The 21,248-nt window shown below is 32.8% G+C and overlaps 1 protein-coding gene across 2 annotated transcripts in view; it reads left to right on the forward strand.

Annotated features, from left to right (window-relative positions):
- The window catches only part of LOC111503545 (nose resistant to fluoxetine protein 6), a 42,632-nt gene extending 27,947 nt beyond the window's left edge, over positions 1 to 14,685 (forward strand). Inside the window, exons 9-12 of one of the 2 annotated variants that reach the window (XM_023157886.2) lie at positions 2,846 to 2,975; positions 6,098 to 6,281; positions 12,068 to 12,210; positions 14,554 to 14,685. In XM_023157886.2, the coding sequence (XP_023013654.2) occupies positions 2,846 to 2,975; positions 6,098 to 6,281; positions 12,068 to 12,210; positions 14,554 to 14,679 (583 nt within the window). In that variant the 3' untranslated portion in view covers positions 14,680 to 14,685. Of the gene's footprint in view, positions 1 to 2,845; positions 2,976 to 6,097; positions 6,282 to 12,067; positions 12,211 to 14,553 lie in introns of those variants that run through there. The other variant, XM_074171651.1, reaches the window with a different exon arrangement.
- Positions 14,686 to 21,248: the final 6,563 nt, after the last annotated feature.

A 21,248-nucleotide genomic window follows, 5' to 3' on the forward strand; every position in this document is an offset into this window, starting at 1 on the left:
ATAAAATCCACCATGAAATATTGTCAACCATTTTCGAACACATATATAGTAGTTTACAACCGATCAAATGAAGAAACCATAAATAATATCAAATGACTTATTCCACATGCTAAAACTAGATCTTTCTTACCATGCGCATCAGAGTTTGCATCACGAGTAGATAACTAAAACTTTCACAATTTATATTATTCAGGAATACTGACACTTTCATTTGAAAAATGTTACTCTATAAATTGATGGAGTCTTATAAAAAAGGAAAAGTCCTATAATTGAATCACTACATAATAATAAGAATGAAGATTCCCATTTGACATTATAAATAAAAGTAAAAAAAAATACAGGATTGTTCAACATGATGAAAGAAGGTCAGAAATCAGATCTGTTATTTTTCCGAACAGAAAGTGCATAAAAGAGTGTGAAAATCTATGTGGTATCATAGTTATACTCAAATATAAGAGATATTGACAGAATATATAATTATCTACCAAAGAATCAATTTTTTTCATTCTATTGTCAATAGAATTGTCTCTGTCAAAAATGTTTCCAAACTGGGCTGAGTATGACGTACTTATGTTTTCTATATTCCATACATAAGTGGCAGTGGGGGGGGGTTGATAATTTTATACCTCAAATACTTTCTGATGACTTTGGAAAAAATTTAGAATATTCCCAACTGTAATAAAAAAGCAGATTATTCAAAAGTTCAATATTTTGATTTGCTGAGATCTTACTGTCTAGATTTCTATGTTTTTTGGCCAAAATTGTCCCATGGAGGCAAAGTTTGACCACCTTTTCCAGTGAATCAGCAAATTAGAAAACAATTTGATCACTGCCTCTCCCAGTCACATATACCATAAGTTTCACAGATCACATTGAAAATATACCACGAGCAGAGATACATAGACAAATATAGATTTGAATAATAACTTCCTTGATTGTAGATATATATATATATATATATATATATATATATATATATATATATATATATATATATATATATTAATATATATTATTATATATTAATATATATTAATATATATATATATATATATATATATATATATATATATATATATATATATATATATATATATATATATATTAATATATATTAATATATATTAATATATATATTAATATATATATATATATATATATATATATATATATATATATATATATATATATATATATATATATATATGCTGAACTGGTTTTTCCGGATCAAATACCCGGAAAAACCAGTTCATATATATATATATATATATATATATATATTTTGCCTCGTAAGATGTATATTATTTGTTCGCTGTTCATTTCTATATGTACATGTAGTTTTACTGTAGACAATCTTAAGAAAATGAATAAATACATATTATTTTTGTGAAAAAAAGTTTTTGGCTTTCTACTACTTCATCTCGATACAAAAAAAGATGAGGGAATCTTCCAAAGAAATGAAGGGAGTAATCAATTTGAAAATAAGTAACTCTATACATGGATGTGTAGATCATGCAAAGAAGTAATTTTCAGACACAAACTGAAAGAAGGTTCTCCTGAAACAGCTACTTTCATATAGACATTAAATTACACGGAAGAAAAAAATTCTTTCGAAACAAATACTTCTATATGAACACTGAATTATACAGAAGATTCGTTGTGGAATAAAATCAGATATCATTCACATGAGTTTTACTTTAAATGAATGGTAACGAATTGCACTTACATGGAACATTGTCATCCTCACTGGTATACATCTATGTTTCGCCGAAAGACACTTGCCCTAAGGCTCTTCAGTATCAAATTGGATACCATTATAGGAAATACATACAATTCATTCATGAATTACGATTTTTAATGTCACGGAATGAGCTTGATCTGCTTATGTCATCAATGACATCGTAATGACATTCATTCATCTATTTGATTTAATCCCAGCCACGAGGAATCTTATTTCAATTGAAGGGGTTACATTTTTAGGAGTGATTAATTTTTGGGAAAGAAAGTTTTTGTCTTTCTACTACACCATCTCGATACAAAAAAAGAAAGGAAGGAAGTAATCAATTTCAAAATAAGTTACTCTGTACATGGATGTGTAGATCATGCAAAGAAGTAACTTTCAGACACAAACTGAAACATCGATGTATACCAGTGAGGATGGCAGTGTTCCATGTAAGTATAATTTGTTACCAATCATTTGAAGTAGAACTCATGTGAATGATATCTGAGTGATCGCAACTTTTCTCAGATCAGTTACACTGCTGTATGAAAGTATAGGGTGAGATCAAAACGGCATTCACATCTGATAAATAAGGTTTCGCTGTGGCTATTGTGCTAAATAAACTCGGTTTCAATCTTTAGATAATCATTATCCGACAGAATGTTGCGACTATGATATTCACCGGACTTCTAACTTACTAAGGGTTCAAAGTCCAGACAAGACGTCTATCAAAAATATTAGAGAAAGGAAACGGTAAAACAGAAACAGAGCCCGGTCAGTTGTTTTCACGAATTTTTGTGGCTCACTGTGCTTTTTTTCAGCGACAGTGATCCATTTCATCTATTTATCAGTTTCTTATGCCTGTAGTCATCGCACTAGAAAGCATTACTCCCCAATTTTCATGATTGAACAACTCAAAACACAATATGACATAATAATCTGTGTTCAATTGTTCCGATCATGAATCTCTACTACATCTTGAATAGTTTTTCACTCCTATATAGTTCTGACTACTCTCTAATAAAGTATAAGTTTTTGTGAACAAAGTGACATAGATAATAAATATTGTAGAAGTAGTGATTTCACAATTCGTTAATTTTATTTGATTGCTTCTTCTCTCACTAGTGTCTCCTCGGAAGTCTTCTTCAATAACTACTATCTGAAAACGCACTCTAGGGCAGAACCTTGGCTGATAGGAACGATTTTTGGATACCTATTTGCAGGAGACCTATTGAAACCCAGAAAGATACCAAAGGTAAATTGGTTTTGAGATTTCATTGTTTATATAGAACAAATTATTTCATCGTGAATTTTTGTTGATAACTAGTAAGCTAAATGCAAATAAAAATCATCACTTTTCACTTCAATTACATATGAGAACAAAATTCAAAGTGGTGCATTCTTAGGAGCGATACATTTCATGGAGAAAGGGTTTGGCTTTCTACTTCTCCATTTTCTCACAAATGTGGGAATGTTCCAAAGAATGGTTGAATGAAAGCAATCAATTTCAATTCAAATTCTACACAAAGATGTATAGATCATGCAAAGACTATTTGTCAGACACAAACTGGAAGAGAGAAACCTCTTGAAACAACTATTTTCATATTAACATTGAATCACAACATATATATATATATATATATATATATATATATATATATATATATATATATATATATATATATATATATATATATATATATATATATATATATATATATATATATATGAAATATAGAAAGGTTAATGCAGTCAAGCTGCTGGAAACTTATTCCATGAAAATCAAAAAATAAATAGATGAGTACTCTTTGATCATTACCATATTGATTTCAATTTAAGAGCCACCGGTATACAGCTGTTTCAGCCTATTGGGCATCGTCAGTACCGGCAGGCGGTCCTCGATTGAAGACAAAATGAGAGTAAACCAAGAAAAAACTTGCCAAGTTTTTATGTCAGTGTTGGTGGTTTGACCAATCAACCGACAACTGCGGTAGCAGAAATTTGTGGTTCCACTTATGTTTCGCTTGCGTTTACGCAGCTATTTTTCTCAAGTACTGACGATGCCCAATAGGCTGAAACAGCTGTATACCGGTGGCTCTTAAATTGAAATCAATATGAGAATGATCAAAGAGTACTTATCTATTTATTTTTTGATTTTCATGGAATTATTTTCCAGCAGCTTGACTGCATTAACCTTTCTAGATTTCATATCATTTCTAGAAACATGTGGATTCGTTTTCCGATGGCATTTCAGGTTAGCTTCCCAAATTTCTGCTACCGCAGTTGTCGGTTGATTGGTCAAACCACCAACACTGACATAAAAACTTGGCAAGTTGACTTGGGTGTCACACAAATAGGTGGTTTCACTTATGTTTCGCTTGCGTTTACGCAGCTATTTTTATCAAGTACTTTCTTGGTTTTTTCCCATTTTGTCTTCAATGGAGGACCACCTGCTCGGTACTGACGATGACCAATAGGCTGAAACAGCTGTATACCGGTGGCTCTTAAATTGAAATCAATATGGGAATAATCAAAGAGTACTTATCTATTTATATATATATATATATATATATATATATATATATATATATATATATAGAGAGAGAGAGAGAGAGAGAGAGATAGAAAATTATTCTTTATTGTCTGAAAAACAAAAATTCTAATTGACGAAGCGTATATGTTCTGCCTGCCGAGTACTATAATTTGTTTGGATGGTTTTAAAGCTATTCATGTGTTTTCTTATCCGATATGAATAATGCTACTACTGTTCTATCTTGCGCTATCTCACACTTCCAGTCTGAGTTCCCAATCACTAACAATTCATAGATACAACTCAGTGTGAACGATCCTTGTTCGCATTTCAATACCATATAATAATAATAATATTGTTTATTTTTATTGACATGATATTGGAACAGACACACAGACATAATGTATACATAAAATCAGATTAAATGATAATATTGGAAGTTTTGAACGTTATAATAATAACCAGGCCATCCGAGTGTCATAACTCACGTTATCTTTTTGCTCATGAATTCTGATATGTCATAGAAAGTTTTTAAGTTTTATTTTGAAAACATTAACGTTGTCTTCCAATCTTATACAGGCAGGCAGATGATTTGGAAATTGAATTCCTCTGTAAATTGGGCTTCTCTCATACAGACTAGTTCCATGTTTAGGAGGCCTAATAAGTTTCGAGGATCGAGTTGGGTAGCCGTGACAATCAGAGTTGGGAGAAAAGTTATGATAATTACTTTTTGCCAATAGAATGGATTTGTAGATGTAAATGGAGTAAAATGTAAACATTCCATGTTCTTTGAAATGATTACGACATATTTTACTATAGTCTAGGCTGAACATTAATCGTATCCTCTTTTGGGAGACGAAGACCCTGGATGCTGGAAGACCCACTGCACCACCCCATATAATAATATTATATTATCAACTGATCGAAATTCTCAAATAACGAGTTGAAGAAACAGTCACATCGAATAACGAGATCTAACCCTATTTCAGTATTTTACAACTCTGTTTAAAAAAATCTGTTTTCCCGTTAATCAGTATATTTCCTGATGAGTATTGTAGATTACGATCTGGAAATCTGGTATCGAATGAAGAAGTTGCTTAGTTTCTGTTTTGGCTGGTTTCCAGGTTTTGTCGTGGTCTTTTATGGTTATAATCTTCAAACGTTTCAACTGCAACTACGGCAGTCATCTCTAGTGGTGTGGTCGAAGTACTCTTCTTGACGTATCAACTGATACGTACCAACTGACGTATCATCTGACATATCAACTGACGTATCAATTGATACGTATCAGTCGATTCGTATCAGATGATACATATCAGTTAATACGTATCAGTTGATACGTATCAGTTGATTCGTCAAGTGATCAGTTGATACGTATCAATTAATACGTATCAGTTGATACGTATCAGTTGACATATCAAGTGATACGTCTTGTGTGTTTTAATCGTATACATAACTCAATCGAACCATTAGGTAGATAGTCATGCAGCTACACATTTTTATGAAAATGTTTCTCACGAAAACGTGGAATGTAGAAAAAACCTGGTAAGGGTGAAAAATTGTTTTTGAATTTTGTTTCTACCAGTACTAAAATGGAGTTGCTGGTCAAATTGTTACTTAAATATAAAAAAATACATTTTGTTAAACCAGACTTTCCAAATGTATTTTCATTTTTCAATTATGTTCATGGAATAATTTCTGAACCGCTGGTGTATGCTCATATGTTCTCATATTTTCAAAATCATTTCCTGACGGAAAGTAATCAGAAATTTTCAATTGTTTTGAACTAGTTTTTACGATTTCGAAAATAATTTTGGAATGTTCATAATCACTTTATTTTTTTACAGACTTTATTGATACCTATTTGGGCAGCCTGCTTCACGGTGATGACAATGTGCGTATTTGGAGATTACTTTTTCTCAAATGATTTGAAAAACTCATTATGGAACGTATTGTTTGTGGTTCTTCGAAAATCGGTTTGGTGTATATGCCTGGCTTGGATCATTTGGGCTTGCACTGCAAACCGCAAAGGTAAGCATGCCTTTATAAAAATAAGCACCAGTTCAGATATCGATTTGACATTAGTTTACATAGCTGTCAAGTAACAACAAATGTTTATCTGATTATACGAAAATATCAAAAATCTGAAACTCTTCATTTGCGGTTTATAACCAGAAATAATTTTAATTCAGGAAAAATTATCAGTTCCTCGAAAGCGATATCTTTGTCACGCATGTCCGAATGCTGTTAATAGAACAAAGAAATATTTTTCAAATGATTGTGACAAACTGGCCACCTTCTGTGTTCAAGATTTTTGGGCGAAAAATGTTTCTGTCATGGGTTTTTAATAATCCTCACGAATGAAATTCGATATAAATAATGAACTTAGATCCAAATCAATGAGGATAAGTTTCACTTTCTTATAAATTTTTATTGATCACATGGAAGAGATTTCAAAATCAACATTTGATATAATCAGATTAAAAATCTCACCTTTGATAAAGTCCTTTCCTTCCGAAAAATTTGTGGTTTATCCAGAATAAGGTCTGACTCTCTGAAATCTTTTGTACTTCGATTTTTCCGAAACACGAAATTCTAAATCGTCTGCGTTACCTTGAAATAAATATAAGTTATTTGAAAAGTGTAACATCTACGGGTTTATAGCTGAATCACCAGTGAAATAATACTTAACTGTCTATCAATCCTTGCTATCCCTCTCGCTTTTTCCGTGTGTGTTTCATTTAAATAAACTTCGGCAGCTGCTGTCACCAGATGCAAATTTCCCCACATCAAAATTTTGATGGTAGGCAATTTCGAAAGGACTGTAGGGTTCGTGCCGATCGCAAGAAAGCCGGTCTTTTTTGAAATCTGATCATTTAGTATATCTACTTATATTATCTCTCATTATATGGTTCCAGAACGATGCCGAATATGCTCTAACTGAATTTTAATGTTAGTTAAAATGCTTTTCACTTACCATTCTCTTCTCGATAGATTGACAAAAAGTCTCCAATTTGTTTTTGTTTTCTTAACTTCATCTTACTCTACAGGACTGGTATTTTTTTCAGTTCAAGAGAAAATGAAAGTACAAGGTTTCAAATATAAAGTATAATGAGTAAAACAACGACTCCATGGACAACATGAAAAAAATAACGTGTGAAATCTTATTATGAAAAAAAAAATTGTTCTATAAAATAAAAGAAAATAGAACAAAGTAAATACTGCCAATTTGACCATGCTATTTACTATTGATTCAATCTATTAAACTACAACTACAAACGCACCATCTCGGTACAAGTTCGACTTGGGTTCTTTGTTCACTCACTTGAATTGACTGCCGTGTTGGTCGGTGGTTCTAGCCCTAGTCTAAAGATCGATTTTCACTTGCTATCGTTCAACCCGTGTTAGGAATCACACGTTAAAAAGTAAGACCTCGTTAATCCGTAGCTCGCACAAGTTTGAACTCCTGAAGGTTGTCGTTCGTGGAGTTGTGACAGCTGGTTAATCCGAAAAACAGATTTTAAACAGATTTTCTTTAATTGAATGAGTCGTTCTCATCAATCTTCATTTTCAAATGTTTCGTTTTGATCGTACATCTATTGAATTCTCATTTTTCAAAACTATATAGGCATACCTAGTATCTTTCCCATTTTCGTTCAAATTATGATATGATATTTTACATATTTTTAAGATTCCGTTTACGACACAGGCACCATATTAGGAATACCGAATAAAAACAAATTACCAACAACAAACCGTATAAGGGGAAAAAATAAGTCCAATATGAACAAGAAAGGCAGAATATCAGACAACAAGATTGGACCTATTACACCAATCTACAAACTACTAACGAACAAGCTGATTATTTAACTGAGACTATTAGCAGAACGGTAAAACAGAATACGCGTAGCAAACGAATACGAAGACAAGAAACTGAAAGAAATAATTGGATCACAGAAGGACTTGTCATTTCAATTAATCATATAAACAGATTACATGGAGAATACAAAGAAGATATACATAACACCCCGAATAGAAAGAGATACATAGAATACAGGGCTTATACAAAGTAATGGAATCGGCAAATCTGATTTCCTATCAGAATTAAATACAAAACATTCAAAACGAAAGTGGAAAAACAACGAAAAGTGATAAAACAAAATTAGAACTGTTCAACAGTTTTTTTGTGAATGTGGGAAAACAACTCGCCGAATGAATAACAAATCCTACTAAAGAAATTCCAAAACAAGCTGTGAACACACATTTATTTTTTCTCAAACCGGTCACTGAAAACGAAATCATGGAAATAATAAAATCCCTAAAAAATAAAAAATCACCAGGAAATGTTAATATCAGAGCGGAGGAACTCAAGGAGATAGCTGTAGAAATTACCCCTATCTAACAACTCTAATAAATATTATATTCGAAACATCTAATGTCTCAATACGCAAACGCATTAAAAAATCAATTGGTACCCCCATATTTGAAAAAGGAAACCCGCAATTAATCAACAACTATAGGCCAATATCGCTAATATCAGGTTTCAGCAAGATATTCGAATCAAATACTAAACGCTAAGATAATGCCGTACTTCGAAAAATATAGATTGATTTCCTGCAAACAATATGGTTTTAGAAGAGGTTTCTCAACAAACTATGTAATAGCTACCCTGACAGGTGAAATAATCGTTCATATAGATAAAAAACGATCTGCTTTGTGTGTATTTTTGGACTTAACAAAGGTCTTTGATACTGTTGGCCATGTCCAGTTTTCGGAGGCATTGGAGGGTTCTGGAATACGAGGAAAAACTTTTCAGAAGTTATTTGGTTGGTAGATAAATGGTTGAAGTAAATTATACTATCAGCTCACAAAGGGAAATTATCTATGGTATACCACAGGCAACTGTGATTAGACACATGCTCTTCTCAATATATACCTACTAACTATGAAAAAAGATGGTTCAATCTACAGTTTTGCTGATCACACGGCCATTCTTTACACCGACGATAATTGGGGTAGTTTGAAAACAGAGTTTGAATACTCGATATCAATCACCTTAAAATAATATTCTACGCCTTAGTACAATCTCGACTCCAGTATGGTATACTGAGCTGGGGTGGTATTTCAGATAGCCACCTCAAGAAAGCTAAAGTACTACAGAGAAACATACTTGGAATCATGTACCACCAAAAAAAAATTACTATTGTTCTGATCAAATCTCCATTGACTCGAAGCTACTCGATATCAGACAAATATACATGTTCAACTCAATCTTGTATATCTACAAAAACAAAATGACATTTCGACCAATTAGACACGACAAACGCAACAAAAAACTCCATTGGTTAACACTCATACAAATACCACAGTGGGAAAATCTTCAACTTCTTACCAGATATGTACAAGACCTACATATATACAATAAATAATATTAACCCACTCAAAAACATCTTTAAAAAGTATGTACTCAATATTAATAGGGACATCGTTCATAATATTCTTATGAAAAAATAAAGACAATAGTTATCCCAAGTTCAAAATCTGTTATACATTCCTTTTATATCGTTGCACATTTGACTTCTAACTCAAATATACCTATCAAAGTACCGTAATTTAATATTATATTTATGTTCATAATCACCTATTATATACTTCTATTTTATGTACAGTGCATTTCTTCAATGTCCCCCCCTTTAATTTTTTAAACGGGTCAACTCAAAAATTTAAACTTGGGATTATGAAATTAATGCATGAATACTTCATTTTGAAGTGAATCTGACAGATTATTCTTTGAAGATGGCGATTGGGCGCCATCTGGTAAAAAAAATTGAATGGAAAGGGGGGTCTTGTGACACATCTTTTTGAAGCTCCTGATGAATGATTCACAATCCTAGAATATAATGTCAATATCTTCAACTACTACAAAATGGCGAAACTATAAATAGTTTCCTGATTACATTGACATTCAACTACATAATATGAGGTAATAAGCTTGAGGTCAGTTCAGAAGATGCTAGAAATGGTTGCCTTGAACTTCTTGACATATGAACAGCCTAGCCGATATTTCACGCCGAACATTTTCGAACACAGTAACGTCAATATATCTACAAATATTTATTATTCTCTGCCGTATATCCAATATTGAAGCAGGTTCAGTTTCGTACACCTTTTTCTTCAAATTGCCCCATAAAAAAGTCCAATGGTGTCAAATCTGTTGAGCGGTCTGGCCATTTTGTAGGACCTCGACGGTCATTCCAACGACCGGGAAAAGTAGTATCCAAATAGTTTTTAACTTGTCTGAAGTAATATGGTGGGGCTCCATCTTCTTGGAATACAATATCCATATCGAATTCATTAGGATCCGCTTCGACGATTTCAGTGATGAGAGGGTCAACAGTAGTTTCCAGCATATTCAAATATAGTTCCTCTGTTAAACTTTGTTCAATAAATAGAGGTCCTACAATAGGGTTTCCTAATATTCCTGCCCAAACTTTAATTTTTTCATGATATTGGGTATGTGTTTCCCAGAAAACGTGAGGGTTGATGTCACTCCAATAACAGCTGTCGTGCTGATATTTGTTGTCATTTTTATAAACAAAAAATAACTTGAGGAAACTTATCGGGTCGTTGGAACTGCCATAAGGCAGATACAAAAGAATATTTCTAGAAATATCGATATCAATGTCTTCAGGAAATTATTAAATATTCCGCCATTTAGTTGTAGGTGGATATATTCACTTCATGTCCCAGGGTTACGAAGCATTCGTCAGGAGCTTCAAACTGATGTATCACAAGACCCTCCTTTCCATTTAGTTATTTTTTCCAAATGGCGCCCAGTCGCCATCTTGAAAGTTTCATCTATCAATTTTACTCCAAAATAAAGTATCTATGCATTCATTTCATTGTTCCAAATTTCAATTCCTTGAGTTGACCCGTTCAAAAAATAATAGGGGGGAGTCATTAAAGAAATGCACTGTATATACAATACGCTATATTGCAAATAATTATATTGTTTCTCAATTCAGCTCATTAGTTCTGCATTTCGCAATAGGAGTCCCACGCACAACTTCGGTTTTAGTGGGTTTCTTTGTCTTTGTTTGAACTGTTTGTTTGTACTTTCTGAAATGTCTTTTCAATTTTTTTTATCCATGATGAACTCTGGAACTGACTTATTTTATCAATACCTAATCCTGAAGAAGCAGTTGAGATCACAACAGAACTGTAAATTCCAAGTATCATCCACCTTATGAATACACAAATAAATGAATGTTCGTTAAGGTAGGTAGAGGGATTCATTAGAAACTTTTTTTACAAGTTCTCAGTATTGACCTTTTTGATTCGAAAAGAAGTATTTTTGTAACTTCCGCCAAAAATGTATAATTTTACTTTATACATTCGAAATAATGTTTTTTTTACTGGGACGGTAGCCTGGTGGGTTGACGTGGGTGGTTTACTTCACTCACTCAATCTACGGCTGTGTGAACCGGTGGTTCGACCCGCAAGGCCGGACGATCGATTTCCACTTCCTATCGTCTAACCCGTGTTAGGAATCACACGTTAAAAAGTAAGACCTCGTCCCTAGCTCGCACAAGTTTCGACTTTTGAGAGATGTCGTTCGTAGGGGCGCGAAAACTGGTTAACGAAATAACATATTTCAACAGATTGTATAATCGATTACGAACTTCTGAGAATGAGAGTGAAAATTGCTCATTATTGATATTATCTTCAAATTTTTTCAGTGTATTAATATGTGTAGATGAAAAATATCATAAAAACTGTGCGGAATTTTATATCTAAGTCAATATCATTATTTTCAGGTATTCTGAATATAATACTTTCAAATTCAGTATTCCAGTTCCTGGACCAATTTTCATACAGCATATATCTTTTACATCATGTGATTGTGAATATCATAGTCTTTTCTCAGAAAATTCCTTATTTCTATACAGCGATGAACGTGGTGAGTATGAGATGATTGTATTTTTTATAATGTTAGGGGTTGATACTTCTATTGTTTGGGAAGTGATGATAGATCTGATGAGAAAACTGAGTGAAATATCAAAAAGCTAGCACTGAAATATCTGGATTTGTGAGTTAAGAAATAATATTGAGAATTGAGACGAAAAAATAATTAATGTAAGAATATAATAATACTTGTTTGTGAATGAAACGGATTATTGTGACCTGAAATGGAAATGATTCAGTGAATGGATTGAACAATAATAAAGAAATTTATTGATTGACAAACGCACACTGGAAATGAAAGGACATGATGAAGAATTGAAAACTGATGAAATGAAATCACTCACCGATTTCATTCATAAATTCTCATCATCTTACGCAATAGTCCTCGAGGTTTTTCCTTTCACTTTTGCTCTTAGATTTTGAATAATGAAACTTTCCAAACCATGGAAGACCAAAAATTCCAAAATCACAATTTAGTGAAACTCATTCATCTGAAATGTAGTTACGAAATAAATGCTTACATGACTAAATATGATCATTTAAAACATTTAATCTATTTGAAAATACTCTCAAATTGAATATTGAGTAATAATTATATTAATTATTATAAAATAATTATTATAAAAAAATAGAAAAGCAATTCCTAAGGAACATTTCTTGAACAATAGTTTCAATTGAAATTTCACATTAAAAATACTAATTTGAAACAAAATTCGTATTATATTTCAGGGATTATGAGTATTCACTTCAATAATTTTTTCTACCTGAATTCCATTGATTGAACTGGAATCTGGTGTTTCCAAACACCAGAACTATAATAATGTTCTTGACGCGCCTTCCAGGACTTGAAATAAACTGATTCCTAACTCTCTATTTCCATCTTACAGGGTAAAATTCCACTCTCTAATACACATTCATGATCTTTGGTAGAAATTTGCGGGGTACATTTACTCGTGGAGGTTCCTGCAAAATTCGATGGAGTGATTCGTAAAAGGGTGAATATTGGGCTGTTGAGTATGGAAACTTTTAGTTTTTGTCATGCCACACTTTGCTATTTTCAAACTTTCGAAAGCATTGAAAAATCTAAGGTCATGTACCGATCTCAAGAATTTTACATGGTTTCCATTTATAATGAGGTTCAAGGCGCTGTTCTATAAGGCTTGTTACACCACACTAAATTTTACTGGTCTTCAAAATTAGATATATGCTTTGTGTTCTTTGAAACATTTTTCAATGTATCGTTTGGTCTGACAGATATACTTCTTTCACAGTCCTCAGAGCCTACTCTATATATCCCCGACTTTCCATTTCCCAACATTTCATCTTTTGGGAACCTTACATTTGTAGAGGTTTCCAAGAGGTTTTGAAAGCCACCTTCACGTTTAATTTTTTGAAAATACGATCCAATCCATTAGTGCTTCATAATTCATACGGAAAGACAATAATCTATGAATCTATTCCGTTCCTGAAAGTCGAAGAGTCTTCCCTTCTTTAGTTAACTTATGTACTATATTTGAAGAATATCTGAAGAAAGAATCCCAGTTAATTTTCGATTTTCCAAAAAGACAGATTCAAAGTTTATTGTCCTTCCTCATCAGGTAACCCTAAACGATGTTGTGAAATGAAATGTCGAGATATATGACATAGGCATTGAGAATTATTTCGGCCAGACTGAGCGAGCCATCACAACTCGTTTCAAACAACATGCAGCACATTTTCGATTTCGGAGAACAGAAAAATCTAGTATCGCTCAACACTCTTTGGAAAAGGCCTTAGAATAAATAGATACTATATGAAATCACTAAGATCGGTACATATCTCTAGATTTTTGGAAGCCTTCGAAAGTTTGGAAGTAGGTAATTGGAGGAGGAGCTATGCATAGTGACTAAAGTCCTATTCCAAACAGATAAATATTCATCTTTCCATTAATCACCCTGTTGAAATCACCAAGAACTTCCACAAACACATTTCCTGCGAATGTTTACCCGAAATCCTTGATGTCTTTCGGAAAGTGGAAGTTTTCCCGGTTAGATATTTATGAATAAAGGTATATTTCAGAGTTAGGATTCAGTTTACTTCATCTCCTAAAGGTGCCGACTTGGTTCGATAATATGATTGCAGTTCTTCAATTAGGAAAGGGTGCTTGTTTTGGATAAATTCCATCAAGATTCCAGAGCAAGAATTATCATTAAGTTATACCTTTTCCATCATTGATTTAGTGACAAATCAGAATCAGGAATTCCCAAAAATATCATAAAACTGACATACACGGAAATATCACTTAACAAATACTATTGAATTTGTAGATATGATGCTCTGAAATATTTTTGTGTTTCAGGTTTACTCCTTCTGTGGCATATATATGTTCAGTCTCGGATTATCTGTTATTTGGGTCTTGATTTTCGAAATTCCAATAATTGTTTTACAGAAAAATGGATATTCAAACGCAAATAAAATAATCTGAATTTTTTCTAGTTGTTATTGTAATTAATTATACCGTTTTATACAGTTTATACTGTATTGCAGTTATACAGTGTGCGGAATAAATTCATTATTTCGGTTACTGTACATATATAAAAAAATCCCGAAACGCGTCAAATGTAAATTATAATTTGACATTCTTCGAAGTAAAAATGTCACCCCTACTTTCAATCCCCTTGGAATGACCGGTAATATCCCTAATTTTTTAAATGGGAAGTAAAAGTTTAAGATATACCGTTTGAAAGGCCTCTTTATTCTCTATTCAAAAATGTTACTGCTTTCGAGTTTATTGCAGCAATAAAGAAAAAATAAATTAAAATCATGCGGTTACCGAAATTTGATAAAATACACTCAAAAACTAAAATATAATGCAAAACGTAATGAAATGTAAAATAGGAAAAAGAATTATGGATGTTAATAGAACTGTTTTTTAACTTATTTAACATATCAGGCGTGACCGACATAATCGAAAGCGTTATTCGTTCTTTTAAGGTTTACTTTAGTTTAGTATTGTATACATTGCTCTTTACATATCCCCATAAAAAGAAATCTAATGATGAAAGATTAGGTGATTGCGCGGGCCATTCAATCAATCCTCGCCTTCCTATTCACCGATTGGGAAATGTTGTATCGAGGTATTGCCGGACATTAACTTAGTAATGTGGTGGTGCTCCATTCTGCTGAAACCATATCGTATTCACTGGAAGTTGAGGGTTTCCCGGATCAGGATATAAATTTGGTAAACTTGGAATGACATCATTTTGAAGTAGTGCCAAATATCACAATTCAAGTTGCCATTAATGAAAAATGGACCAATGATATGGTTTCCTACAATCCCTGCCCAAACATTAATCTTTTGAGGGTATTGCGTGTGTTCTTGTCTCATCCAGTGAGGATTTTCCGTTGACCAGTAGCGGCAATTTTGCCGGTTAGCATGACCATTAAGAGACAAAGTACACTCATCAGAAAACATAACGTCTCAATTGGATGATATTGTTATCCAACATGTCCATCATTTGCTCACAAAAATAAGTTCTATCAAAATCGTCTTCTGTGAGCTCTTGAGTAGATATCATTTTATAAGGATGCATTTTATTTTATTTTAATGTTTACTATCGATGTATGGCTAACGTTGAATGTAGTGAATGCCTGTCTAGTATGTGTGTTTTCCTCAAACTCAAGCGTCACATCTAATTTGAGTTCATCACTCATTGCATTGGTAGCTGCTTTTTTTATCAGCCCCACATGACCAAGCTCGCGAAATTACTTTTCTATTTTGCTTATTGTTCCTTAAGATATGGGCGGCGAATAAGGAATCATCTCATGAAATAGGCGAGCTACTTCCTGTTGTTTTCGGATTATATCTCCGAAGCCAATCATTTGTAAAACTGTTGTTTTATGCATTTCCGTTAATCTAACCATTTGTCAGACTTGAATTTAATGAACTTCATATTCAAATTAAAATACTGACAACTACTGTTGTAACATACAAAACAAATTAACAAGGCGTTTCAAACTTAACGTTGCCACGGAAATTATTTGCAGTTTTCAAAGGATACCATCTGAAAAGAACATTGCTATGGTTTTTGCTTATTTTCTCATTATCATTACCACAATATGAAATAAATTTTGAGTGTAATGCAATAAGTTTTGAGTGTGTTCTATCGAATTTCAGTAACCACACAATTTTAATTTATTTTTATCTCAAATGTTGCAATAAACTTGAAAGTGATAACATTTTCACAGAGAAAATGGAGAGATCTTTCCAACGATATAGCGCAAGCTTATACTCCACATTGGGGGTTGGGGGTTGTACCTGTCATTCGACAAGAGTTGAAGGTAGCGGTAGCATTTTTCCGTTGAAGTATGTCAAATTACAATTTGAGTTTGAAATGTTTTGGGTTTGTGTTAAAATATGTACTGCAATAATTTCCATTATACATTATTACTAAATTAACACTGAGTTGTGGTGAATTTATCATAACATTATTATCAATTTCTCAATCTGATATTGTTAGAATAGTTTTATATTCTATTCATTTGTAGTGTTTTTGATGTTGTTATGAAATTAAATATGTTGAATCATTAATCATTTCTTGTTGATGAATCAAATAATATTTATGGATCACACCAAATATTGCGTTATAATGTAAACAAAATAATGTTAAATCTTCAAAAATTCCTTGTTAAAGTATTACAAAACGTTGTTCAGCTATATATAAAGTCGTGAGATGATATGAAAGGTTTTAAAAAAACCGTGACACGTGTTTCGCTATAAAATAGCTCTCATGTGCTTGAGAAATCCATTGTATAGCGAAACACGTTTAGCGGTTTTTGTATAACCTTTTATAGTGAAAATCTTACAATAAACTGTATCAATGAGTTTCAATATGGATGTTTATGAAGTATCGGCCAGTTTTATTCGGCTAAACAAAATTTGGTTAAATCATTGATAATTTCTTGTTCAAGTATCAATTAACGTTTAATTTTTTAACGAAGTTGTATATTTTATGTTATTGAGATTGGTTCAATGAATAAAACAATGCCATTCAAAATTATTTTATTTTTTTCATGAATTTTACAATTTTCAGAAATATAAAAATAAAAAATATGTATTTTTGTCGAAATTATAAAACATTCTTGAACTCAAAAATCACAAAAATGAGGTACATAAAAGAGATCATGGTAGTCTATAGTCAGTTGTGGTAATTCAAGTTGTGAGGATGTGCTTAAAATTTCATATATGTTATATTAAAAAAAATAATAATTATTTGCATTTTTTAACTTCCAAGATAACTCCTCGTTCTGAAAATCCGAACAAAAATCGTCAAAAGATAACGTATATCAGAATTGGTATGAAATGGTGACATGGCCGAAAATTCGTGTAGTTACAAACAATATTACTGGATTTTTTTCCCAACACCAAATCGTTATTTTGAACACCTCGAAACGTGTTTCGATCAACAAGTGATCATCTTCAAAAAGGAAGATTAAAACAGTAAATTAAAACAGTTTCAATCTTCCTCTTTGAAGATGATCACTTGGTGATCGAAACACGTGTCGAGATGTTCAAAATAACGATTTGGTGTTGGGAAAAAACTCCAGTAATTTTCCTTACTACACCAAAGGTTCCAAACAGTGCATCATAATTACTAACAGTTTGTACTGGTGCAATCGATTACGGTGATCTGAAAATGGATAACTTTATGGTCTGATTCATGAACTTATAACGACTCCTGGTCTTGATAAGAAATATGTAGGTGGAAATCTTATTGTCTATCGAGTTGAAAGTTTATTTAACTTGTATGCAAAAAAATCATAAAACGACTAATCAACAAGAATAAAACAGTAACAAAATGAATTTTGAGAGATTGCTCCAGGATGTACGGTGTTAGTAGATAGCAGCAGCCCACAAATAGAAAGAACATTTATCTGAAAACTACTGCTAAATTGATCCTGTTACCCAACCAACCTTTTTTGGATCACTAAACTAGTTAACCTAATTCCACAATATTGTTGTAACAATAACAGCAGGTCATTCTACGAAAACAATGGTAAGAATATTGTTCAATTAGCAAATATGGTGTGAGCTTAAAATCATTGTCACGTCAATAACAATTCATTGAAATATACGATTTCGAAAGATTTGTCTAATTCACAAAATATCTTCTGAGTTTGGCAACGAATAATTTGGTATTTGACATAATATTGTTGTAACACCAACATCAGTTCCTTGTCGGATATAATTTTAAAAAAGTATTCAAATGAACGAAATTTCTTATCAATTTGACAATTGATCATGCAATATTTGCCATAATTTCATGGTAACGTCAACAATATTAACGATAATAATATTGACAAAACATTTCACAAATGAACAAAAAATTCCGTGAAGTTTGTCAATTAATTGATTCAATAAATAGCAGGAATATTTGAGTAGATGATACAACAGAAATTTTTGGTAATTTCAGCAATTTTTTCGTAACAAAATTCAATATTGTTGAAATTAACGAATCTTTTCCAACAGTGAGGTACTCAATATTTTACTTCGGTGATTGAGTGATAATGTTAACTGGATTGATTCTAAATTCAATGATATTTTCGGAGTTATATGATATTTTTTCAGTTTCAAGAATATCACTATTATTTTGATTTCAATATATTTACTAGGTATACGCACCTCAATTTTAGGCATGTAGGAACGAATAGTTATGATAGGTTTCTTAGAGATTTCAGATGAAGAGGAAGAAGTCAAAACGGAAATTGTTGGGAGCCTGCAGTGGTGTTTTGAGGCTGAAGGAGAGGGCGGAGAAGTATTGGAGTAATCCATTTTAATATTAGAAGTATTAAAAAACACCGAGATGAATTACTAGAGTACATAGAGTCTGGAAAACACAATTTCGATGCAGTAGTCTTGTCGGAAACATGGAATATTGAAGATGTGAGTACATTCAATATCCCAGAATAGAATATATTTATAATGAATATAAAGGTAATCAAACTGAATCATTATCTATGTGAACAACAATATCAATGAATCTGAAACAAAACTTCTCAGTCGGACTATTGAAATCAGTCGTGTCAGAATTTGCTTAACTACATCATACAGACCCCCATTAGCAAACGTAGATACAAACATATTTGGACAATATAGAACAGTGTTAGCAGTTAATAGATATTCTGAAGAGAAATACAGTTCTTTTCATAAAAACGGTATCAAACTTTTTGAACGTCGCTGGGAAAAGCGTATAGAGCTGTTAGGAGATTATGTTGAAAAATAAATCATTTTTTTTTCGAAATTTCTGTGTTTTTTTGTATTTTCCAACAACAGAACACAAGCACTACAGGAAAATCCTTAAGACGCTCTCAGAGCGGTGCCTGTGTGAAAGTAGTGATTAAGATTAGAATTGAATCTCTGGAGATCAAATCCATTTGGGAAAACTTTCTCAGAAAATTTATTTCACATAAACGCAATTCTCCAGATGGAAGAGTTCTTAAACAGTGAAGTTCGAAGTGCAATGAGTTGAACCTCAAAACGATGAGCAACCACAGTTGGTCGCGTTTCAGGCTATCAAGATTGTACGTGATGTTCGCGTCTCCAATAAGGTGGATGGCTCTTTTCTAAATGTAATCCAGCAACTTCAGGGTATGTTTGAAGGCAGAGCTCCATACATGAGAACAATACTCCAAAGATGGTCTGATCCAATCTTTATAAAGCATCAAAAGTTGCTGAGGCGTGAAGAATTTTCTGGTTCGGAACAGTGTTCCCAGCTTTTGAGAATTAGCCTCTGCAATTCCAGCGACATGATTGTGCCAAGACATATTGGTGTCCATTTCAACCCCCACAAACTTATCGAAGCAGAAAGCGGAAATGTCTGACCTGACATTATTATATCCGGTTCGAAGATATTTATCTTATTGGAGAAAACCGATGCCTGGGTTTTTGTGATATTCAATCGAACCTGGTTACTTTCACCCCAATTCGAATAACTTCTAGGTCCCCATTAAGATATGCAACCTCCTGCTGCCGGTAAAGATGTGACTCAGTAGCCGATGTCGTGGAATCCCAATGAAATAACGAGACAAGTCTGCTGTCGTCAGCAAAACAATAAAGGGGATTCTTCAGATCATCTAAAGGAACAAATAGTTGCTGCCAGTCTCAACTTCCTACACTGTAGGTTGATGGACTGACACCTATCAGAAAACAACTACTTCCCTAGCTAATACCACGAAGGGGGTTGGATTATATTCGAAAGGTGTCAGTGCAGGATTCTTCACTGAAGATATTGCTGCATATGCTGTTGGCGATCCAATGGCCCAATTGATTTTCAATTATTGGAACACACTTGCAGACCGGTTTCGAGCTGTACGGCCACTCTTCAGCACAAGATAGTGTCTATCATCAACATAAAGTCAATGATTGCCAATAATTGAAAATAGAATTCCTTCAGAGTATCATTCATCGAACTAGGCTGAAGCGGACAACAAACAGCGGATTTGTCATCGCCTCATCGGCCTGTGAACGAAGTAACCAACCGCATATCCGAAATTTGCCAATTCCTCGTATGCCCACATATAGTTAGTGGGCATACTAGAAGACTGGCTATAAATCAAATTACCTGAAGGAACAATTTGTTCAGGCCAGTCTCCACTCCCTACACTCCCTACCAGAAAACAACTCCTCCCCTGGCTAATACAACGAAGGGCGGTGGATTATATCCGACAGGTGTCAGTGTAGGATTCTTCACTGAAGTTATTCCTGCATATGCATTGGCATGTGCATATGCATATGATTTGATTTATAGCCAGTATGCCCACTGACTATATGTGGAATACTATATACACATATATATATATATATATATATATATATATATATATATATATATATATATATATATATATATATATATATATATACGAATATGAAAGTTATTGAGTGTCTTGATATAGAAAAATGTCCATGCGGTTTTCCCATTTGGGAAAACTTGAACACCCATAAATTCAACAGTCATAAATCACTTATCGAGGAACAAGTACAAATCAAAACAC

The sequence above is a fragment of the Leptinotarsa decemlineata genome, unplaced genomic scaffold (genome assembly GCF_025532065.1).
Source record: "Leptinotarsa decemlineata unplaced genomic scaffold, Ldec_3_MD MMD2_tig00000026_RagTag_RagTag, whole genome shotgun sequence".
NCBI lineage: Eukaryota > Metazoa > Arthropoda > Insecta > Coleoptera > Chrysomelidae > Leptinotarsa > Leptinotarsa decemlineata.